General features: G+C 37.3%; 1 protein-coding gene across 2 annotated transcripts in view; it reads left to right on the forward strand.

Moving 5' to 3' along the window:
• The window catches only part of LOC143738235 (mediator of RNA polymerase II transcription subunit 1-like), a 193,677-nt gene that overhangs the window by 163,079 nt on the left and 4,765 nt on the right, over nt 1–25,833 (forward strand). For both annotated transcript variants that reach the window (XM_077230264.1, XM_077230263.1), the window contains 3 exons: nt 6,645–6,846; nt 7,609–7,704; nt 7,798–7,903. In XM_077230264.1, the coding sequence (XP_077086379.1) occupies nt 6,645–6,846; nt 7,609–7,704; nt 7,798–7,903 (404 nt within the window). The remainder of the gene's footprint in view (nt 1–6,644; nt 6,847–7,608; nt 7,705–7,797; nt 7,904–25,833) is intronic.

Consider the following 25,833-nt stretch of genomic DNA (forward strand, 5'->3'; position numbering starts at 1 on the left):
ACAATCTGATTAAAAGATGTTCCAATGCTGTCCCAGTCGTCATATTTAATTTTGAGGGCTTTTGAAACTTCAGGTTTCAGTCCATTTACAAAAGCAGTTTTCAGAGGCATGCTAGTGTCCTTATCAAGATCATCGCTGTCATTTAAACCAGCATGTTCCAACCAAATTTGTCTGAAGCGTTCATCGAACTCTGCAACACTTTCTCCAGTCTTCTGCATACATGAGGTAATTCTAGCCCAATTAACCTCTGCAGGTTTCAGTTCAAACAAGAATGTTCGTACAGCTTCCCATCCAGCCTCGATGTTTTCTTGAAACTCACCAATCCTTCTTTCGACACTTTCTGTTAGTCTCTTTTGGTCATTATCCCTTAAGTTCACATTAGCAATCATTACTCCATCTAGTGGATGTAAATTGTAGATTTTCTGTAAGTGTTGAAGAAATTACCAAGCTTTCCGTGGTTGCTTGTACACGTCTGGCAATTCTTTTGACCATTTGTCAATTTGATCTGGAGTAGCAGGTTGGTATGTTCTATATAGAACATATTTCTTAATAGTTTTTTTTTAAGATGCAGGTTCGTCTTTCGCCTTCCTCCTCATACTCCTCCTCATTGTCAACTTCAATTTCAGTCCTTCTGTTCTTGACAATTACAGGAGCGAGTCTAACCTTTTTGTTCTTCTTGGTGACATGAGCATGTTTCTCAGGTTCAGCATCACTGTCATCAGGGTTCCCAGTCGAGCTGCTGTCACTTTCTCCTAGCAGATAATGACGTTGTTGATCCTCAATCTTCTTGAGGGTCTTTAAATGGGTAGAGTGACCCTTTCTCTGTCTTGCTGCTAGATTTTATGGGAGTTTTTTGTCCAGAGCAGTCTTTTAATTCTAGCTGTGTGGAAAGCAACTTTAACAGCTTGTCATTATCATTTAAGAGTCTTTCTTTGTCCTTCTTTTCATTCTGCAATTGTTCAGCCAGTGCTCGAACCTTTGCTTTCTCTGCTTTGTACTCACGCTGTGATTTTGTCAGTCTCACACTTCTGTCGATGCTGTAGAATTTGTTTTACGAAAATCACAGACAAGCCATCTCTGTTGGTGTTTGTCCTTAAGCGCTGCATCTTTCCATAAGCCCTTTTAATGTCCGGCAAGGCCCATATTCCACTCTCTGAGTGCTTGATGCCATACTTCTGGCACATGTCATCATGGCACTTCCTTAGTCCCAGCCTTTTGCCCAAATATGCATTCAGATTGTCCATCATCTGATCAATGGTAACATTTGGAGGTTCTGTTCCATGTCTTTCTATTGTTGGCCTCAGTGCAGGGCCATTACCATTTTTTAGTGCAGACTCAGCCATGGCAAGTACAGGAGAAGTGCCCTCCGAGGTGTGGAAACAAAACAAAAAGTGTTAGAGCCGTTAAAGGTGCTTATTTAAATTCTCAGCAGTCTTTAGACTGACCATTTCAGTTACACAGACAAGTCATTAGTTTACTTACTCAGCTTAGTTTTCAATACTACATTCAAAACAAAACATTAACGTTTAGGCTAAGTTTCTTTGTTTCATTTCTACAAAAGAAAACTCTGATTGATAAGACTTGTTCAGTTCTTTCTGAGTTCTAACCTGAATTGGTTTAAATTTGCACTTTAGACATTAGACTTTCAATCTTTCTGCATCTTTCATCAGAAGGCAAATAAACTTCTAATTTCTAACACAATTAGAATGTTTAATTCAAAACTAAAATATTGGTTTCTGAATTAAACATCCAGTCAAGAATTACCAATTCTTGCAGCAACATCAGTCCCAAACATTATACAGTTTCTATAATTTCTGGACGAACAGACTCCAAAAAGAAGGACCAAACCTTATACTATATTTCAATGGCTCCTACGGATTCATGAGAAAGGCCCAAAGAAAAGACCAAACCCTATACAGTTTCTGCAATCTCTGGACGAACGGACTAAATTGTTTCTTTAACAATTCCTACAGACTCCAGAGAAAGGACCAAACTTATACAATAGCTCCTACAATCCCATGAGAACGGACCAAACCTCTTTCTTAAATGATTCTTAGAGACTCAAGAGAACAGGGCCAAGCTATACAACTTATTTCTATAGCTCCTACAGTTTCAGGAGAATTAACTAAATCATTTAAAAGGTTCCTACGGACTCATGAAAAAGGCCCAAGCCTAAAATTACAGTTTCTGCAATCTCTGGATGAACGGACTAAATTGTTTCTTTAACAATTCCTACAGACTCCAGAGAAAGGACCAAACTTATCCTTTATTTCAATAGCTCCTACAATCCCATGAGAAAGGACCAAACCTCTTTCTTAAATGATTCTTAGAGACTCAAGGGAACAGGGCCAAGCTATACAACTTATTTCTATAGCTCCTACAGTTTCAGGAGAATTAACTAAATCATTTAAAAGGTTTCTACAGACTCGTGAAAAAGGCCCAAGCCTAAAATTCTCAAAAATACACAGTATGTGTGACTACACTACAAATCTTTACTGGTCTACTATTATTCTTTTCAGAAGATGTTCTTTTAGAGAGCTGATAAGTTTCACTCACCAAATTAGGATCTTTGAGACAGGATCCAGTTGATTCAAATAAGTTGTGTCCACAGATGCAGTCTGTTTGAACTTCAGATACTCGACTTGTTGCAGCTGGTGAGTTCTTGGTTTACTCCTTGTTGCAGTTGGTGAGTTCTCTTCTTGTCGGTCTCTCCTGGCTGGCTCTCGCCAAATTGTTAGATTTTGCTGTATTTGGCCGAGCAGTGGTTTGGGTGGCTCGCCTATGTATTAGATGTCTCCAATACATAAAATAAGTAAGCTTGACCAGAGTTCTTGTGGGGAGAAGAATTTATTGAAGGTTTGTAGTGTAGCAGTCCTTCAGCAGTGATGTTCGCATGTCGCCCTTCAACAATCTTAACCCAAAGTTCTGTTTGTAAGACAGAACTTTATACATGAAGACAAATGGGCTACAAACAATAGAAAACTGTTAGGGCCTCCCACAGGAGATCAATCTACCCTGCAATCTACTCTGAGCAATGCTGTTTCTTTGTCATTCAAACCAATCAGTTTCTGTGGACCATACACCTATGGGGAATTAACTTGACTTGACATGTTTGATGAGAGTTCCGCCCTGAACACATCTACATAGCGATATTCAGTTATAGTCATTGCGCCACCTACTGTCAACAGGAAGTGACATTTAACACTGCAAAGCAGTACTTGCACATACTAAAATATGCCATTGTTTGCTAATCATGCTAGAAACATATACCAAACATGCTAGCAACACTCAGCTAAGTTATAAAGCATGCTAGTATCACTGTAATAAAGGAAATTTTTGTAACTGACTTTTTCATACTCCTATATTTACCTACTTAAATGCACATTGCCCACCGTGCTCTGTCTTCCTAAAGCGAGGGCCATTTCATCGCTGCTTGCAGCTTTAATTGACTTTCTAACTGATCTTCAAACCATCTTCAAACCATCTTGCATGTGGAATAAGCAAACTGCTTTTATGAGGATTGCAAGCTTCCAAGGAGATTTTGGATCCATTGATGGGACTCATTGGTCCAACTGTAAATGAGACGACATATTATTAGAAAAGGATTCCACAGCTTCAATACTAATACGTGATAATTTTGCACAATGCAAAGCAGTTAATTTTTTTTCTATTAAAATAAATGTTTCATTGTCTTTAATTGTTTTCATCACTGCGCCATTTTATAAAAATACAATATTTTAAGTTGGGAAAATCTAATTTAGTTCACAAATTGCTGTCAGGTCTACAAAATCTTACATGGGATGGCACCGCAACCTCTTGGTGATTTTGTCAATCTTAGAACAACCACACACAGATTCACCAGAGGAGTGTCAAGAGGTGACTGTATTATTCCACTTAGAAAAAGGGCTTTTAGTCAGTCCGCCTTCTCCGTTATGGCATCTCTGGAGTGGAATACCATTCCGGCTTCAATCAGAGACATCAACACATATAGCCTTTTTTGATCACATCTGAAATGTTCGCTTATTAGTATTCAGACTTGTCAACACTGAAGTTTTACTGTTGGCCGTTTGTGTTAGTCGTGAATCTTTCCTTGTTTTTTTTTTCTTTGTATGACCTTGCTATTGATTTTAAAACTTATCTTTATATACATCTAACAAATGTTTTAACCTGTTGCACTGACAGTGCCTGCTATTTGCTGTTACTGCCTGTGCGTATAGCTATCCTGTTTTTCAGAATTTATTTTTTTTAGTGAGATTTTACATGTTCATAATTATCGTCTACTGTAACTACGCTGTAGCAGACAAACACAGCTGTACTTACACGTACTTATAAACGTTTAAAATTGTATTTTCCCTTGGGTGCCACTGTACAACTGGCAAACAGGACTACAGATGAAAATTAGCCTTTGGCTAACTCTGGCATGTTACAGGCGTACTGTTGTTAATATGCATTGTCCTGGCAATAAATAAATAAATAAAATAAATTGTCTTAAATTATTTTATTATAATTAGATAAACTGATTTGTGTCATGCTGCCGTGGCTACCCTTCCTGTCTTACTATTGACTGATTCAGAGGTTGAGGGCGCCCATTTTTGGGTTGACATCATTGTAGTTCTTAGTTTGCAACTTTTAGTTTGTGCCACCTCAGTTAGCTCCTAAGAGTCAGTCCGAGACTATAGACCTAGACCCAAGGACACTACATAATATTGACAGTTACAAATCAGGATAATAACATGAACAGGCAGACAGACAGTGATCATATTACATACAAAAGAAAACAATAGTAAGGCATGCATGTATCTGAAATTTAAAGTATACAATTAGTTAACATAGCGTAGTGTAAATAAATGAGTCTTGAGATCAGTTCTTAAAGGGTTCGTTCACCCAAAAATTAAAATTATGTCATTAATGGCTCCCCCTCATGTCGTTCCAAGCCCGTAAGACCTCCGTTCATCTTCGGAACACAGTTTAAGATATTTTTGATTCAGTCCGAGAGCTTTTTGTCCCTCCATTGAAAATCTATGTATGGTATACTGTCCTTGTCCAGAAAGGCAATAAAGACATCATCAAAGTAGTCCATGTGACCTCAGTGGGTAGTCCATGTGACCTCAGTGGGTTAGTTAGAATTTTTTGAAGCATCGAAAATACATTTTGTTCCAAAAATAACAAAAACGACGACTTTATTCAGCATTGTATTCTCTTCCGGTTCTGTTGTCAATCCGCTTTCATGAGTCCGCTGACGTAAGACGAGCTGACGTGTTATCTGGTGCGCCCGAGTTTCGTTTACAGTCTGAGGGAGACGCACGCTGTAAACAAAACAATCTTTGTAAACATGTCTAAAGATTTCGACACAGGGGAAGACTTGCTTTTTTTTTTTAACCAAACATATTTATTTGAACCCGAATACACGGACGCACCAGATAACACGTCAGCAGCGTCTTACGTCAGCAGCGTCACTGGCCTCGTGAACGCGGATTGACAACAGAACCGGAAGAGAATACAAAGCTGAATAAAGTCATCGTTTTGTTATTTTTGGAACAAAATGTATTTTCGATGCTTCAAAAAATTCTAACTAACCCCCTGAGGTCACGTGGACTACTTTGATGATGTCTTTATTGCCTTTCTGGACAAGGACAGTATACCATACATAGATTTTCAATGGAGGGACAAAAAGCTCTCGGACTGAATCTAAATTATCTTAAACTGTGTTCCGAAGATGAATGGAGGTCTTACGGGCTTGGAACGACATGAGGGTGAGTCATTAATGACATAATTTTCATTTTTGGGTCAACAACCCTTTAAAAACGGCAGGAGATGAGGTGCTAAGAATCTGTTTTATGCTGAAGCTCTGAGTGTTCTGTGTTTTTTACCGTTTGCCGAGAGTTTAAGAATATTCAACTTTGGGTAAAATGCAGCATTCATCACTGTCACTTTTTACCCAGCTGTCCAATCACAGTGGAGGAGGATCGGGACAAATACCACACCGACCAACCGTCACATTCTGCTTGTACAAAGTCAACAGATGACAACAAGCAGCATAAAAACGGAACTAAATTATTTAAGCCAGAGCCAGAGCAAATTTTTTACATTGTATCAACATTTTATATACAAAAAACACAGAAACAAATTATCTGTGAAATGAGATACTAGTAACACTACCATGGATATTCCGCATCATAGCAAGCAAAACGTATCAACTGAAAAAAACCCTGCGCTAAGCGCCCACAGTTAAAAACGCTTTGGTGGACACGCGGCCTTAAGTCAAAAACCTTAGTCCATTCTTAAGAGCATTTTTGAGAAGTTTGGTCAGACAAATGTTCTTTTATGCCCAAATTGATTGGGAAATAAGTTAGTCCAGATATCTGTCAACTACCATATATTCTGAACAGAACATGATTCATCTAATATAGGAATAAAAATCTGCACATTTAACATGTTTGTTTGTATTTTGAACACAATTTGAGAGAACATGATTCATTTAATATATGAATAACAATTCAGCACAATTCACAGTTTGTGAACACAATCGGTCCCTGTTATGACAGGACATAACGGGAAAAAGTATATCCCTGTATAGTATAAAGTATATCATTATTATGATTTTCATCTGATTCTCTAAACGGTTTGTCTTTCTATCCAACTAGTCTTTACCAGGCCAGCAGCATTGTTATTTCCTAAATGGTGATGCCCCAGTACAGGATGGGAGGTGTCTTCAAGGAGCTTTGGTTTCCAAGATTCCCTTCAGACATCCTGCTCAGGTGCCTGCTCTCCTCGACATTATAAGACACCAGGCCGCTTACAACACGCTTATTGGCAGCTGCGTCAAAAAGACCTACATTAAGGAAGGTGGGTGTGTTTTTTTTCGTAATAATTATGGCTGTAGCAGTTGGTAGATTAGTAAAAATATTTTTTGAGGTGGACAAAGTAATATATAATTAATTTTAAATAAAGTCCGCTCGCATGAGATGAAGACAGTTTGAAAATGAAGTCATAGCAGTTTTATTCTACATGAGTACACGGTGGCTGCCATGTTAAGATCACATTACAAGTTGACTATTCACTTTATATAGAACACTATATATATTGAATGTCTTTTTAAAGGTATTAATGTAGTTTTAACAGGTCAGATCACATGTATTGCTGTTTTTCAATCTATATGTGAAGGTGAAGTAATAAAATTAATAAATGTTTTATTATCTCTTCATTTGCATTATGAACATCATGCAAGTATTGTATATGGGAAATGCCTGTCCAAGTCCAAATTTGTCATTTTAATTTGCTTTGGTGAGAGTTTGTTCTAAACACTGCTAAAATGAGATCTGAAATCAACTATTATAATACTAAGTTAATTATATATTCTGCTCATAAATGCAGAGTTTTGTAAATAATGGTAGCACTTTATTTTACAGTCCTGTCCCCCATGTACATACTATGTACTTATTATAGTAATTACAATAGCTGGGTAATAACTAGTTACTAACCCTGAACCCACCCCTAAACATAACCTTATTTTACCCAGTACTTTCTTAGTCAAGTATATTGTAAATACATGTAAGTGGATGTACTGTAAAATAAATTGCAACCCAAATAATTCCATGTTTTTAACAGATACTCCTGGACTGCTGCAGTTTGAAGTGTGTCCACTAACAGACTCAAGCTTTAGTGTGTCCTTTCAACACCCTGTAAATGAATCACTTGTATGTGGTAAGGAAAAATGGTTACCTCTCACAATTTACATTTTTTAAGTTATCAGTGTTGCCTCTTCTGAAGTCTGACTCAGTCTGTTTTTGCTCTCAGTGGTGATGGAGGTGATAGATTCGATGCAGGTAGCCTGTAAGCTCTATAAGGGTTTATCTGATGCTTTGATCTGCACTGATGACTTCATTACCAAAGTAGTCCAGAGGTAGGTGTAACAGATGGCATTGAACATATGCTTACCCGAAGACTTTTTGCGTTTGTGCTCCTCATACATGACTATAATATATCAGTTTAAGTATGCATAGTGGCAAGAAAACAGTTGTCCTTGCAAGCTTTAAAAAAATAGATAAATAAATGATGAATGCTAAAATTGAGAAATTGAAATAAGAACCTAATTTTAAAATGTGATATTGAAGAAAATGTTGATTTACAAGTTTGCACTGCCCAAGTTAAAAACCTAGAAATAATTCAGCTCCCATGTTTGCCCATACTTTCAAATAAGAACTTGGAATCATATCCTCTGTGAAACCATATAAAGAGAGGAAATGCGTTAAAACACACAAAGACGTGGCATATCACCTCTCCCAACTTGGTGTTGAGTGCGGTTGTTCTGCTCTTGCTTTTTTTTACTTTGTTTTTGCCATATCTTTATTAAAAAAAAAATATGAAAGATAAGAAAATCTCCATAGAACACAATTTGCTTATTAACTGCTTTCTCGTCCTTCCCCTGCATAACCCCTCCCTCAGCATCCAGAAATGCAATTACAAATGATGATATACATATTTGATTACACATTATTTCGATGTTCCACTTTTGGCATTCTACTAACTATGAGTAACTTTCCAACTACATGTTGACTAACTCTTTTTAGATAGAGTATTAGTGATTAGTGATGTTAGCCGTGACACCAAAGTCCTGAGGCTTGTCAAAAAAATAAACGATTTTCAGTGAAGCTTTATAACGATGCTTGATTCGTTCTATCAAAACCACGTGACCAATGACATCCGAAGCTTTGTTTCACACGTACCCACGTGACTGCTTTAATGTAAATTTAACCCTTGTGCCTCCTTAGGGACATTTTTGGCCTTTTCAGTTTTGTTTTTTGATCACTTTGCCTGTGTTAATGCTAACTGCATAAAATTTGGCACAGGTGTGTATTTTTATGGTAATTTTACTATTTCACCGCTATTTCCTTAAAAAAAATTTTTTGCACTATGTACACAAAATACTCCCTCTCAGCACCTTTTGGAAAAAATGGTCCCATTGAAACACATTAAAACTGCAATTTCTTTATCCCAGGGCCATTTAACCAGAGCTTGCCCGAGCCTTTTGGGGGCCCTAAGCAGAATTTGATTTGTGGGGCCCCCTCCCAACACGCGGAGCCACAATTATTGACACAAATGTCATGCTATAATGTTACATTATAAATCAAAAAAGTGATTTTATGTATTAATACAAAATAAATACTTAATAAAAATGGATACTTGAATAAAAAAAGTTTTAACTTTTACTTTACTCTTTTACTAACTCTTTGAAAGTTCTGGGGAAAAAACTCACAAAACATTAAATAAATTATTTGCAAATGTGCATTAAATGTGCAGTCTTCAACAACAAAATAAAACTAAAATAGACAAACATTAATATAATCAAAAATAGAATGTTACAAAAAAATTGATACTTTAATAATGAAAGTGTGTCAGTATTCCACTTTTGTTTTTAAAACATTTAACTTTTACTTTACTCTTTTACTAACTCTTTGAAGCTTCTAAAAACAAACTGTCTCAAAACATATCAAATAAATGATTTGCTAAAATATTGACAAAACTGAGAAATCAGAAACATAATAACAGCAAGGGTTCAACAATGACAATTATGTAGATAATGTCTCAATACAGTGTAACTGTCCTCAAAATCTTTCCTTCCTAGTTTTTCTAAAGGCAAAGTCACTGATGACATCATTGTACGGTATTGCTTAGCCAACTTTGTTATTAATACTAATAACTTCAAGTCCACTTAGTCTTCGATCATCATTACTTACACTCATCAACAAGCAATTCCACACCTCACAATTCATATTCTATTTGCAAATGAGGCATAATTGCAATATGGTGAACACTTAACATGGTGATCTACTGCAGCCTAAATATGAGGCTAGCACCGCTACATCACTCGCCACCATATTAATAAAATTGAAGTCTATTTTCATCACAGAAGTCTCCCTACCCAACATGGTATATTTTCTCATAAAGACCAATACCATCTCTCACCAAAGATCTTTGAGCACATGCGCCATTTTTGCCTATGAAGCTGGACGCTGCAACGTTCACTTCAACACATAGGCCTACAGCAATGCTAGCTGGCATCCCTTACACCTAGAAGGTTAAGTTCCCCCTGGCTGTTTTCTCCAACTTAAACCGATATCTATTGATACGTGAAATACACCTAGATAAATGTATATTAATGGGAGACACTTCACTGTTGATGTCTGGGATTTAGCTCTGGTGATGGCTTATATAAGATCATGACCAGCTGCTACCTCAAGTGAGCACAATTTGTGCTGCACAAAACATACTTTAAATAATCACGCAAACATACCTTTATCATGCTCTTTTTTTCTCCTCCTCTGTCCCTTTCTTTTTTCTCTTTTCGGCACCAGAGGGATACGTGCTTTTTTGTGACATGGCTTAACACTACCGTAACAATGCGCAGTTGCGCAAGAATTGTCTATATGCAGGCGAGGTGTTTATGCGCATGTTTCAAATGCTGACAGACACAGCAGCAGTTGTAGGCAGGTATATTGATCATGAAATTTAGAATTTTCTTGTTTTTTTTATTATTCATTCATTCATATTCATTCATTCATTTGTCATTTAAGTTATTAAATATGTAAAAAAAATAATAATAAAAACTCAATTGGTAAGCAGCCGCTTAGTTCGCTTATGCCTAGAGCCGGCTCTGGATCTAACTATAAAATGATGCAATCTTTGATAAGAGGCTTTCATTCTGTTGGCAAGGCTTCAAAATTTACATTTTTACAATTTTTTACCACATGGTGCCATTTTTTCAGGTTAGGCCTATAAAGCAAATACTTGCTTTATTCCTATTTTCTGCTTCGGGCATGTTATAGACCCAATTGGATACATTATGCCACGATATTTGTGTGGGTGTGTTGGTATGGATGTCAGAGTGTGGTTGGTGTGTGTGTTATAAAAAAAAAAAGTGTGTGCATGTAATATTGAGAGAGGAAAAACTCAACTGCAAATCTAAAATCCAATCACGGTGTGTACCAGTGGAGTTTTGCTGGCACCCAATGGGGAAAGTCTGTTACTGCGCCCAAACAAAATCTTACAGTAATCTAATTTTTTGAGATATCAACCTCAGATTTGGGGAACAGCTTATTTATATTTATGGATTTGATTTTCTAGCCGTTTTAGAGTTCAACTTGTTTTATAAACTATATATTTTATATAAAATAATGTTCATAAATAATTTTCATAAACTTAAACCTATATACCTTTTTATGGAAGCTTGTTTCCGCCACAGAATGAATAAATAATAATAATAATTGCGACTTTTTATCTCACAATTCTGACTTTTTTTCTCACAATTGCGAGTTTACATCTCGCAATTCTGACTTTATTTCTTGCAATTGCGAGATATAAAGTCAGAATTGCGTGATATAAAGTCGCAATTGCGTGTTATAAAGTCAGAATTGTGAGATATAAAGTCGCAATTGTGTGTTATAAAGTCAGAATTGCGTGATATAAAGTCGCAATTGCGTGTTATAAAGTCGCAATTGCGTGTTATAAAGTCAGAATTGTGAGATATAAAGTCGCAATTGCGTGTTATAAAGTCAGAATTGCGAGAGAGAAAACTAAGAATTCTGACTTTTTTTCTCGCAATTCTGACTTTATAACACATAATTGCGAGTTTATATCTCGCAATTCTGACATATTTTCTCAGAATTGTAAGATATAAACTCGCAATTGCGAGTTACAAAGTCCAATTCTATGGGGGGAAAAAGACTGACTTTTTTCCTCTCAGAATAGTTTATATCTCACAATTCTGACTTTATAACACGCAATTGCGACTTTATAACTCACAATTCTGACTTTATAATTCGCAATTGCGACTTCATATCACGCAATTCTGACTTTATAACTCGCAATTCTGACTTTATAACACGCAATTGCGACTTTATATCACGCAATTCTGACTTTATATCTCACAATTCTGACTTTATAACACGCAATTGCGACTTTATATCACGCAATTCTGACTTTATATCTCACAATTCTGACTTTATATATCACAATTCTGACTTTATAACACGCAATTGCGACTTTATATCACGCAATTCTGACTTTATATCTCGCAATTCTGAGAAATAAAGTCAGAATTGTGAGATAAAAAGTCGCAATTACCTTTTTTATTTTTCATTCTGTGGCGGAAACAAGCTTCCATACCTTTTTTTGGATTTACTTATTCAGTTGGGGTTTTTTTTACTTCAGCAATAATCTGCCAAGGGTCTTTTTTAAAATGATACTAAACTTAAGTCTGTCCTCCCAAGCTTCAAATTTTTATGATAGTTTTTTGACATGGACATTTTTGTCCTCTATGTGTAACTTTTTTTTTTTAAATGAGGCACAAGGGTTAATGTAATTGTATTTAATGTAACTTAATTGTTGACTTAAACTGTGATTTAATGTTTTTGATGAATTTAAAGATGACTTTTATTTTGTACGGTGACTCTGTATAAGCAAGTGGTCAGATTGGAATCAGGTGTGAAGGTTGAGAGAGCACACAGCTTTCGGCCACACATTGTATAATTGCACAACATTACGTTTTTTGTTGCTTTCTTTTGGAAATAAATACTTAAGCATTTATATTGGGAATGGAGGTCATTTCTTGGAATATGTGTCAAAGAATGCCGCAGCCTTTACACAAGATGGGTGGCTTTAATTTTGTATTCATTTGTGGACAAAAAGCCTCTACAAATTCAAGTCGAAAACTGCTCTGAGCTGGGATTTGGATGGAGCAAAATAGGAGCAAACAACCAGCATGTCCATGAGTAGAATGGAGTTCATTTGAAACTTGGGGCCTAAGCTTACTTACTGTGCTGTTGAAGCTTGCTGTGTCAAGAAATATGAAGAAAGAGTGTGGCTCGGAATTTTAAAAGCACCACCGTTGTGCTTCTTGATGGATTTGAGTATGGAGGTTCTAAAAGATGAATAATTACCTGAAGGGGTTTATGAAGAGTCATTGTATAAACTGATTGGGTCACAAAGAGCAAAACATGGTGTGCTTACACAGAAAAAGAATGAGGTCATGACATTGATCAACGCTGGTGAAGATGTGGAAGTTGTTCAAAGTCATGTGGAAGCGTTTGAAAAGCACTTGACTGTTTTTATGGAAATGCAGATGTCTGTAAAAAGGTCATTACTTGTATCTGAAAGGGAAGGGGATCATAAAGATTGGGATAAGCCAAAATGTATATTATTCTGAATTTTTTTTGAAGGAAATGAAGAAATGGTTCAAACATTCAGCAACTTCTGATTCTTAGGAACTGAGACATCCAGTTTGGATCCTCATGACTGCATTTCAAATGCATCAAGTAAATATACACATGCATCTTCTGTACGTATCCACAGAGGTTGAGCGTGCAGCTCTTATGGCTAAAGCTGCTACATTAGAAGAAAAGTATGATTTGGAAATTCAACAAGCTTATCATAAAACAAAAAAGGAAAAACTGGTACTGAAAGCTCAAATGGCTGCAAAACTCAAAGTATTGAATGAATATGAGGAAACCCAAAGCAAATCAAGTCACAGTTTAGTCTCAAAGGAAATTCGAAATTTCAATGGATGAAATGAGCATGAATTACGAAGACAGTAAAGAACTCTTCAGCCATTTGAACCTTTCACTCCTAGCAGTTATGCTGTGCTTGTACAGCCTGCAGAACAAAAGTCTGGACAAGTAACACCCCATAGTCTTGTGTCGGATAGCCAAAAGCATGTTGCTACCAATGATGATAATAATTTATGTTTTGAAGATGTGATACGCAGACAAAATGATATCACTTAACTACTTGTCAAGACGCATCAACTCTCATTGCTACCTTATAGAGAAATATGGCGATCCTCTTCAGTTTGAATTTTGTATACAAGCTTTTGAACATTCCATCAAAGGAAAGACTGATAATAGTCAAGATCATCTATATTTTTTGGAGCAGTACACTGGTTGCATTCATATGAACCCAGATCAGGGTTACAAGGAGGCTAGGAGGTTACTACAACAATTTAGGGGGGATGCAATTAAGATCAGTAATGCATTGATGGAAAAGGCCTTAATTTGGTCAGTCATGTAATACAAGTATGTGAGAAAATGAAAGCAACACCTAAAAAAAAAGGGGGAGATTTTTCAAGGCCAAAGGACTTTGTTTTGGATGCTTTGCCTAAGGGACATATGAGTGTGAAATGTCAGACTTATGACTTGTGAAATCTGCCAGCAAAAACATTCAACTGTTCTGCACCATGCATAGAAATGAATACCTGACAAAAAAGACACATAAAAGGAAAATCACAATGAAGCTACACTTAGCAGTGCTTTGGTATCTTTGGGTAATCTCAGGCCTTCTAGGGCTGGTAACATTTTGTCCACTGTCCATTGTACTTGTTCAAGTAAAGATGTCAAACGCAAACAAGACTGTTTTGACCTATGTGTTACTTAACCCTGCTAGCTCTGCGACTTTCTGCACAGAGGATTTAATGGATCAATTGATGGCTAATGGGAAAAGGGAAAATATTTTGTTTAGAACAATGGGTTAAGAAAAACTTGTCACTTAGTTACAAATTTCTGGTATTGAAATGGCCCCAATCGATGAGAATACATTTCTGGAGCTTCCAGATGTGTATGCACAGAAATCCATTCCAGTCACTGGGGAAAATATTGTTTCTCAAGAGGACTCAAGAATGGTCATATTTAAAGGAGGTCAAACTAACTTGCATTAATGCAAAAATGTAACTACTCATTGTTGTAAATACCCCTGAAGTATTTGGAACCTTGGAAGATTGTTAACAGCATTGTGAATGGCCCTTATGCTGTAAAGACAATCCTTGGAGGGTAAATGGGCCTCTGAATGGCAACAATGGAAACAAAGCTAAGAATAAGAACCCTCTTGTGTGTGTGCTAATAGAGTGTATATCACCAGTCTAGAAGAGTTATTTGAGAAACCGTACAATTAGGATTTTGTGCCTAGTGGTGACATTATTGAACCTCTTGCAGAATTTAGAAAGATCGTGCATCTGTTCGGTGCTGCCTCCCCCAAGCTGTGCTAGTTTTGCTCTGAAACAGACAGCTAAGGACAATAAGGAGAAATGTTACACAGAAATTGAGAGTGTATAGAAATTTTCACGTGGATGTCCCAAGTCCGTGGCAAATACAGAGCAAGCCATTGCCTTGTACACGGACTTGAAAGATCTTTGTTCCAAAGGTGGGTTTAAACTTACCAAGTGGATCATTTATAGTAGACCTTTCCTCAGACTCATTCCTGAAGAGCATAAGGTTATGGAGATAAAACAACTAGACATGGACAAGGAGCACTTACCTGTGGAAAGAGCACTTGTTGTTCAGTGGAATGTGGAACAGGACACATTTGCCATTTTAAACTTGTTTAAAGGCACAATCTGCTAGAAGACGTGGTATCCCCTCAGTCATTAGCTCCATATACGATCCATCTCTAGTAATCCTCACAGCTAAGCTACTCCTCAGAAACCTGTGTCAGAGCAAATGTGGATGCAAATGTTACAATTCCAGAAACCTTCAAAGTTCAGTGGCAGAGATGTTTGGAAGAACTTCCTCAGTTGCATGCCTTTCAAATAAATAGATGACTGATTCCAGATGGATTTTTGGAGGCCATTACCTGCCAATTACGCCATTTTCGTGATGCTACACATGTTGAACACAGAGGAAGGAACCATACACTCTCAAAATTGAAACAGAAGTTTTCGATTCCTCATGCTCAATGCTGCTGTGAAAAGGGTGATAAGGAATTACTTTCCAGTGCTTGCATGCACTGAAAGGAGAATAGAAAATGTCTGATCTTCCTAAAGATCACTTAAAGGCAGATCTCCCTCCATTTACAAATGTGGGGGTAAATTATTTTGGACCAATTATGGTAAAAAGAGGAAGCAGCAAGGTAAACCGATATGGCATATTGTTCACCTGCCTTGTTAGTAGAGCTGTCCATCTGGAAATGGACAGCTATATTGTATTGACCAGTATTAATGCTATATGATGTTTTATCTGCAGAAGAGGTTAGGTGTCAGTTATGTGATCAGATAATGGAACCTATTTCGTTGGAGCCAACCGTGAACTTAAGGCAGCTCTGAAAGATCTGAAACATGAAAAAAAATCCGGAAAACTTTCTGAAATAACATCGAATGGGTGTTCAATCCTTCATTTGGAGCGCATTATGGTGGAATATGGGAACGCCTGGTAGGTCTGTTAAGAATGTTCTTCACTCTTTTTTTTTTTTTTTACGAAGGAGCAGCCCATGGATGACAAAGTTCTACATGCTGCTTTATGTGAAGTAGCAGCCATTCTGAATGACTGCCCTCTGCAACCTGTATCTGATGACCCAAATGATCATGTCCATGTCAGGATTTGCAGGCTCTCACACCCAATCATTTGTTGCTTATGAAGTGCAAGCCACATTTTCCCCCTGGACTGTTCAAAAGTGATGATCAATATTCATGAAGAAGATGGAGATCTTCTGGAGATGTTGGATTCGAGAATATTTGCCACTTCTACAAGAGTGGCAAAAATGGAACAGAAAGAAGCTACAATTTAAAGGTGGCGATCTTGTTCATATTATTGATGAAAATGCTTCCCGAAATTCATGGATGATGAGAGGAATTCTTTCAACCACCTGTGACAAAAAAAAGGCTTTGTACAACAAGCTCAAGTTAAATTAAATGACATTTTAAACAGACCCATTAATAAGATTTGCTTTATTTTTGAATCAGTCCCTAAATGGCACTCAGTAAAGTTTGTGCTCCAGTGGTGATCAGGTTCTGGAACTTCTGTCTCTCACACTTTTACTGATTCAGTACACTGACACATCACAAACATGCCGACAAATATTTTTGAACTGAACACAACAGAACTCTTGTTTACACCAATGGAACTGTGGACTATATTCTTGTTGTGTGTGTGTGTGTGTGTGTGTGTGTGTGTGTGTGTGTGTGTGTGTGTGTGTGTGTGTGTGTGTGTGTGTGTGTGTGTGTGTGTGTGTGTGTGTATATATATATATATATATGTATATATATTATATATATATATATGTGTATGTATTTATATATATATAATATGTGTGTATATATGTGTGTGTGTGTGTGTGTATATATATATATATACTATATATATATAGTATATATATATATATGTATATATATATATATGTATATATACAGTATATATATATATATATATATATATATATATATATATATATATATATATATATATATAAAAGAGTATTCTTAAAGGGATAGTTCACCCAAAAATGAAAAATCTGTTAGTATTTACTCACCCTCATGTTGTTCCAACCCCGTAAGACCTTCGTTCATCTTCGGAACACGAATTAAGATATTTTTGATGAAATCTGAGAGCTGGATCACTCCTCCATACTAGTCCATAGGCTTCTTCAGGGATTGAAACTTGCCAGCCTCGAAAAGTTATTAAAGACATTGTTAAAATAGTCCAATTGACTACAGTGGCTCAATCTTAAGTTTGTCAAGCGACGAGAATACTTTTTGTGCGCAAAAACAAACATAAATAATGACTTTTTCAACTATTTATTTCCTTCTCTTTGGGCCCTCTAGTCAGTTAAACTAGTGTAATTGCGTAGAGCTACGTCACATGTAGGCTCACTATTGGCCAACGCTGGTCATGTGTGTGATGCGTGTGACGTACAACAACAGAAGCGTACGCTGTTAAACTAGTAACCTGACTCGAGGTCATGTCGACTGCATCCTGGGCCATGTTGATATTTCAAAGTAATCAAAAGTTATGGCTTTTGGAACTATGGTAGCCTTTTTATCAAAGGTCCAAAAAAAGAGAGAACTACTTACATGTGTAAACGCCACAATAAAGCATAAAAAATATTCATAATTGCATAGAATAAAAAATTTTAATTGTAGTGTCTGTTCTTTAACTGAACTAAATGATAAAAAAATAAAAATTCAAATCGACGTTGGGGGGGGGGGGGGTGCTTCTTCTTCTGAACACTGTCAGCATCGACTATCTTAGCAAGCCTAATCTGTGGGTACATTACCCATCAGCCTACTATGGCACTCGGCTGGTTTTATTTTGCTGTCTAGCTATCAAAATCTGTGGCAAAGCTGTGTGACCCACTAGACAGCACTGAGCGGGTGCTTTTACATTGTAGCGAAGCGCAGACCAGTATCGATTTAAGTAAAAGCTATGAATGCTTCGTATTTATACTTACAGGCCTGATAGCGCTCCGGCGCCACGCCGGATTTCCGGCGTACAGACGTGTCTGCGGAAAAAAGAAAAAAAAAACCAACAGCAAATGAAGCAGAGTTCGACCAATCATAGCGCTTGGTTAATTCCCCAAATAGCAAGCGGGTATGATTGACAGATGCGTAAGGCCTATCATTAAACAGAGACTGAAAATCGACAGCAATAAAGAATCCCGCTCGATCCTCTTCCACTCCCGCGGCCTCCTCTGTCTGAGTTCATGAGCGAGGACAGTAGGCTACAGTAGTCACAGTACTTCTGACTCCTGAAGGTAAACGGGCTGAGGTGGATGTGGAAAGTTTAAATATTGTATTGAGTTAACTTAATCTGGATTCTATTATCACACGAACTGATCGCAATCGCATGGGTTGTCTTAAAATACTCCGTCATTCATGTCACTCAGATAAGATGAAGACATCATACAGCCATGCAAATTATAAAAAGCTTAAGTATTGATGAACAATAAATCTAAATAAAATTAAAATTGCTATGGCTTACTGATTATGAAAGTGCTGTGATTTGTGGATTAATTTACTGATAAGCGCGAGTCTGCAAACAGGCGTTTATTTATTAATTCTCAGTGTTGAGAAACGTAGCCTGCATGTGTTACGTTATTGTGTTATAATAACTAAAGTACCTAATTATGTTACATAAAAATTTTGTATGAAAACTAGCGCGTTACTTGTGGATAAGAAACCGTTGTATCAGTGCTGCGTTCTCTCTCTCTCTCTCTCTCTCTCTCTCTCTCTCTCTCTCTCTCTCTCTCTCTCTCTCTCTCTCTCACAAACACAGAGAGAGAGAGAGATGATAATTGTAAAATGAAAATTGACGAACTGTTTTGTTCTTGGTTGTGGTTTTTTTCTTGTCAAAATGCCAGAAAGCATTTTTTATTATCCATCCCGTGTTTTTAAAATGCGTTAAATGACGGACGTTTTACTATTAACACAGCCCTATGTCAGATTCTTCTAACATATACTTGATATTCTTTTTAGAATAAGTGATTCGTTTTGCTATTATTGGTCATGTGACAGGACTCCTGTCTATTCATTGTCAACTATTTTCTATAAGTATGTTTGTATTGGCTAACGTTTATTCAGCTAATGCGTGTCCTGTTTAAAACGTGCAATGTTCAAATGCAAAGACGTGGCTCAAATAAAAGCCCTTTTTTTATCAAGTAGGCTATCATATTTGGATATTGGAATAACAAATTAAGTAGAACTATCTTAAATGTACAAATGTTTTTTTTTTACTGTTTTCTAGGGGTTTCTTAATTTTAGACTAGTTGACCAGCACACATTATTTTGCAATGCAATATTAATCATGAAAAAAATACACTGCAGTGCAGTGCAAGTGACATTTAGGATTTGGGTCGAATTCAAAAAACTTTAGAAGTCAAGAATTATGAAGATAGGCATGTGTTTGTGTGTGTCTTGCATTCTCAAAAAATAATGAAAAAATATATGACAACAATATAAGAAGACTAGAAGAACAATCGATCATCACTTTGTGCCAGAAATTAGCGGAGGATAAACTCGCCATTACGCATCTGTCCCAGGGAAAAAAGTTCAGGCTCAGGATTTTTTTCTACTATCACCCCTGTACTTAAGAGAGTATGCTGAGTTTTGGACAAGGGAGGAGGTTTAATAATTAATGCTATTGCAAAACAAAGCCACTGAACCGTTGCACAGCTGACACCAAACAGTCTTTGAGTGAACTGATACACTCATTAAGAGAGTGACTTTCCGCCACCTACAGTAGAGAAAATAATTATTTGATCCCCTGCTGATTTTGTAATTCTGCCCACTTACAAAGTCAAGTCACCTTAATTTATATAGCTCTTTTAACAATATAGATTGTTTCAAAGAAGCTTTACAGTGATAATAGGAAATTAAAGTAACAGATTGTTTTGGCTTTACAGCGGCTCTAGAATAAAGTTATTGTCCAGCTAAAGTTAGTTTTGAGATATCCACTTCCGTCGAACGATAATTAGTTATTAATTTAGGGGCCGCTAACGACACCGTTCTAACAGAAAACCCTTAATGCGATCTGGCCGCTCATTTGCACAAAACGGTGCCTGGTGGCTCGAGAACGCAAACCACATAAACCGAAATTATCCCGACAATATTTTATCTGTAGGAGGCCTTCATAGAGGAGAGACTAGTCGACACTTCAGGACTGCATTGTTGTCGTGTCCAGCCGCAGATCCTTCATCAGATCCGGATACGGCCTGGATCCGGCAGACTGCGGTAAACCTCAGGATAAACAGAGACTAATATTAGCGTAGACAACATCCTTCTTGTGATGTAACAAGTACATCAGGATTTATGGGAAGTGTTCCCGGTTCCGGCTGACCTAATCTATGCAGCCTAACATTGAATTATAAAAGTCTATAATATGTTATGTGTATGCTAGGTCAAAGACATGTGTTTTTAGTCTAGATTTGAACTGACACAGTGTGTCTGCTTCCCGGGCAATGTTAGGAAGACTGTTCCAAAGTTTTGGTGTTAAATAGTGTGTTAAAAGATCTACCGCCAGCAGTCGATTTTGATATTCTAGGTATTATCAACTGACTGGAATTGTAAAATCGCAATAGACGTGACAGACTATAATGCGTTAAGAACTCGCTCAAGTACTGGGGAGCTAAACCATTTAGTGCTTTTTAAGTAATCAGCAATATTTTAAAATCTATACGATGTTTAATAGGGAGCCAATGCAGTGTTGACAGAACCGGGCTAATTTGGTCATACTTCCTGATTCTGGTAAGAACTCTAGCTGCTGCGTTTTGGACCAGCTGTAGTTTGTTTATTATGCATGCAGGGCAACCACCCATAATAGCATTACAATAATCTAGCCTTGATGTCATGAACGCATAAACTAACTGTTCCGCATTTGTCATTGAGAGCATATGACGTAATTTAGATATATTTTTAAGAGGGAAAAATGCAGTTTTACAGATACTAGACTTGTGATTTTCAAATGAATTATTGGAAATAAATAAATAAAGGGGCAATAATTTTAATGGTAGGTTTTGTAACAAAGTTTGTAGTTCAGGGAAGGAGGCGGGAACCGGCAAACATTTAACATTTTTAATAATAAAATAAAACAAATGCAAAAAAACAAAAGTCTGCCAGCAGCCCCTCGCGGACGACTGCTGGCCACACAAAACAAAAACCAAACACAACATAAACACGGGCCTGTCCTCTTTCGATCTCCTCTGTCGTCGCGTAGGTGTCGCTCATCACTAATCATGCCACCGGCCTCATGCCACTCTCTCACGTCCCTCAGCCTCATCCTGCTCGCCACAGGTTTATTTTAACAGATAGAGACAGAATATCAACCAAAAAATACAGAAAAAACATATATAGGTTATAAATTGATTTGCATTTCAGTAATTGATATTTATAATTGACAAGTCCAGTATGTGATCCCCAGGCAAAACATAATTTAGTACTTGGTGGAGAAACCCTTGTTGGCAAGCACAGAGGTAAGACTGGGTATCGGTTGGGTTTTATCCGATACCAGTACCTACTCTGTATTTTTTAAATGGTTCCGGTACTTAAACCGTTCTTGAACCGGTACTTAAGAAAACGAAACCGCACACACTTTGTCAAAAAATAATACCCTTTTATTTACAGGGCCAAACTGGACACAATATTAACTTAAATCTTTAAACAATATAAATACAAGTAACATATCGTAATAATAAATAAAACAATATAAAAATTCACATTTACATCAAATAAAACAATATTTTATCAAACTATGTAATAATACTGGATATTAATAGAGATTACTACCAGGGTAATCTAATCTCGACATGGTTTCAGGTTTCCATGTTTTGTCTGCTTGAACCAGTCATGTAAGTTATCTGGTCGTTGTACTAGTTACGGCAGCGCTTAGCTTGGCGAGTTTGGTATTTTGTTCACACTGCGTCTTAGCTACACGTTGAGTGAACCTATGAAAGAAAACGTCTCTGGTTACTGGTGTAACCTATGTTCTCTGAATAGGGAACGAGACGCTGCGTTCGCTGCCAAGCTCCTCGCGCTGCCGACAAACTTCTTTTTTCGGCAGAGAAATCTGAGGAGCAGATGCTCCTCCGTGAGAGATACGAGATATACAATATAATATGACGACGTAAGAGCATCAAGGCGGCGCCCACGCCATCAGTCAATGGATTGACGAGATTCTATATGGGCTTCAGACTTGAACTTATAGGCTTGGTCCTCCTCACCTGCCTCAGTCTGATGAGGGTCCTCCTCTATTGGAAGCTGTAGACACAAACAGAGTGCCCATAAAACAGCATTAAATAATACTTAATTACAGAAACTGTAAAATGGGCATGGACACAGTGCATATGAAAAAAGTTGAGCAATCAGTACACTGTCTCTGACAAATATGCAGTAAAATACCTGATACAATACTGGCATTGTCAATCACTGCTTTCTCAAGCCTATCCCAAGCTTCTGCAACACCAAATTCCAGCCTGCCTTTAAAGTGAGGGTCCATCAATGTGGCCTCCCGAAGGACATCCTGAATGTCTTGATCCTGTAATGATAACATGGTTTAGTGTCTAATAGTGAAAATCGTGTAGTTTGCCGCCTTTCTCCTTCGAAATCGCTCTCTGTAAGCCTTTCTAGTCTGTGGAAAATAAAAAAGGTTAAGAACAAAAGGTAAATTTATCCCTCTTGTCCATCACCTCACCTGTCCCTCTCCATTGGCCTCCTTAGCCTTTGATCGAGGCAAGCTGCCTGGATTGCAGGGAACTGCTCCACAAACCACTTCACCATGAGGTATAGAGAATTCCAGCGAGTCCTCACGTCCAGGATAACATTGTGCTCTGGCAAATCTAAAGCACAGACATTTGATTTACAATAAACAATTGCTTATATTAAGAAGCATTACTTTTCAAGATGTATTTATAATTATTTATATGCTATTTACTGAGTCGCCGCTGCTTCTCTCTCAGGACAGTTTTGCTCATGGTGGAGCGCTTCAGCCACACCACCACTGCGCGAATCTTTGCACACCACCTAGTCGCAGCTTGGATGCCGTACACCTTCAGTGCTGCCAGGTTGAGTGTGTGGCCAAAGCACCCAACTTTTAAAAAATTCAAGTTTCTTAGGGCAACATCCATGTTGTATGCGTTGTATACTGTGGCAGCTATGACTTTTGTGGCAGTGTGCCTCCACTGGCCCTGTCTAGGACTCATAAACTGCTTCAGTGCTCATCACTTTCTGCAGGATGCTACTTTTGTCAATGTAATGGACATTCACTGTTAGATAGTGGTCCTGTGCCACGCTGGTCCATCCATCGCAAGTAATTGCAATTTTGCTGACCTGCGCCAGCTCCTGGATGACATTGTTTTATAACAGAATACCACACAGGTATGTACGTGTTGGACATGTCATCCCTGGATGCTGGTCTCCCTTTATAAAAAATTAATAAATATGATTTCTATTAGTCTTGTACACAGAATGTCTTCATGGTACAGAGGTGGCATTCACATGCATCAAGGAAATTCTATTTTAATATATAGCCCACATTTTCACCTGAAAGATGGCGATTCCACCGTGGAAAATGGATGAAGCCCCATCACCACAAATTTGGTGACTGCCCTATGGATTTCCTGCACCTTCTCTTTGGTTAGTGCAGCCTTCTTAGCCATGGTGAAAGAAGTCACTGTTGTTGAATAAAAAAAAAAAACTCTTCAGGTTACTACTACTAGTAGCCTATTCTGCTCAACCGCTCATAACAATTCTCCCCCACTTCCCCCTCCCACTCGATGAATAGGATTTGCCTCTGATTGAGTAGGCTGTAGCCTCTAACAACAATTGTCCCCCCACCCTCTCGATACAGCCTCAAAACACAGGTATACCTTACCAACCAACCTATGTTTCTGATTAAATGAAAAATTGCGCCATTTAATACTGATGTAAAATAAGATCAACATTTTGTCTTCACATATGACTTTTACTTTAAGCAAAGAAATATCTGATACTGAGCTGAAATATTTAACACACACAGTATAGCCTTGTATAAAGATGTGTTGGAACTTTAAAACATTTTGCACACGTTGTCGCACACGCTGTTGAATGGCAACGGTGTTTGCTAGCCTACTTGATATGCAAGTTTTGCAGTTGGCATTAAATTACTAGACACACAATCTCTAAAAATCAGAATCAATTCTCAACCATTCATTTTTTCTATCTTTTTGGACAGTTGCTGCCTTTAATTTAATCAACACATCGCATTAATCAGTTGACCAAGTCATGAGAGATTTACAATTCAGTGACGATAACAGAAATCAATTACAGCAATCAATAACCAAAACAATAGATGTGCTGTGATAGTAAATTGACATTGGTACAAAATAATTTTATTATTTCAACTTCATCCCTTGTCCAAAACTCAGCGGCATATTGTCTTAAAAAAAGTTATGACTGCTGCTTAAATCGACGCTTTGTTACAATCAATCTCTACGCTGTCCAGTGGGTCCATGCAGCTTTGCCACACAGATTTTGCTAAAACCAACGGTGGCAGCGTTTCATATTTCCTGTTATGGTCTTCACATCCTGTAGGCTGACAGGAGTGAAGGACGACCAAGACGACACCTGTGAAAACTCATTAAAACAACCACGAATGAGTGGAGGATTTACACAGTTGCTCATTATCATTTAAAGAGACATGCACCGAAACGGGTCGCTTTGAACAGAACAAACTTGTGGAAAATGGGCATCCAATGACCCCTTTAAAAGTTCTTCATTATTGCCTAGATATTGAGCATTTCAATCACCAAACTATTTTCTTATAGCTATTTCCTGATTTTTCTAGTGCAAAAATGTGCAAAAAAACCTGCATCAGTACTGTATTCTCTGGTCTTTCTCATAGTAATTGATGACTATAGAAATTTGGCCTGTGTCTCACCTTAAATCTAGAGGCCAGTGAAACAGGAGGTCATGGTTTACAACTTGTATTTCCGCAGCAAGGTGAACTTAAAAATATGCAATATGAATCAGAAAATATTTAATTTAGATTTTTACTTATTGTAATTTGTAACGGTGCCAATAACTTTGTCTTACATGTTTTGTTCTTCATGTAATATAGATTTGTTAGATTTGAGTGAATATTTTGAATTAAGACTAAGAGGACAAACAGAAAAGGCAATTTTTTTGTCTGTTTTGCTTAAATTTAACATGGGTTCCGATATTTGTGGTGGATGCTGTGTTTTCAGTAAAGTTTACCATTTATTAGCATTGTTTTACTTCATCTTCTGTTTGTTTGGCATAAGTGATATGAATTGTAACGCATCAGTACATATTTTGTTTATTTATAGCCTTGGGCCCATTCTTAGTCTTACAGAAAAGCCCCACATTTCACACAACTGAGCAGACTCTGTCTCTATCTAGAGTAGCAATATGGCTTTTATTGTGGAAAATATTTTATAGGTATATTTCACCCAACAATAAACATTCTGTCATTTTATTACTCACCCTCATGTCATTCCAAACCTGCAAGACTTTCGTTCATCTTCAGAACACAAATGAAGATGTTTTTGATGAAATCTGAGAGCTTTCTGTACTCCATAGACCGCTAC

The sequence above is a fragment of the Siphateles boraxobius genome, unplaced genomic scaffold, assembly GCF_051911475.1.
Source record: "Siphateles boraxobius isolate OS27281-9 unplaced genomic scaffold, OSU_SipBor_1 140, whole genome shotgun sequence".
In the NCBI taxonomy this organism is placed as follows: Eukaryota; Metazoa; Chordata; class Actinopteri; order Cypriniformes; family Leuciscidae; genus Siphateles; species Siphateles boraxobius.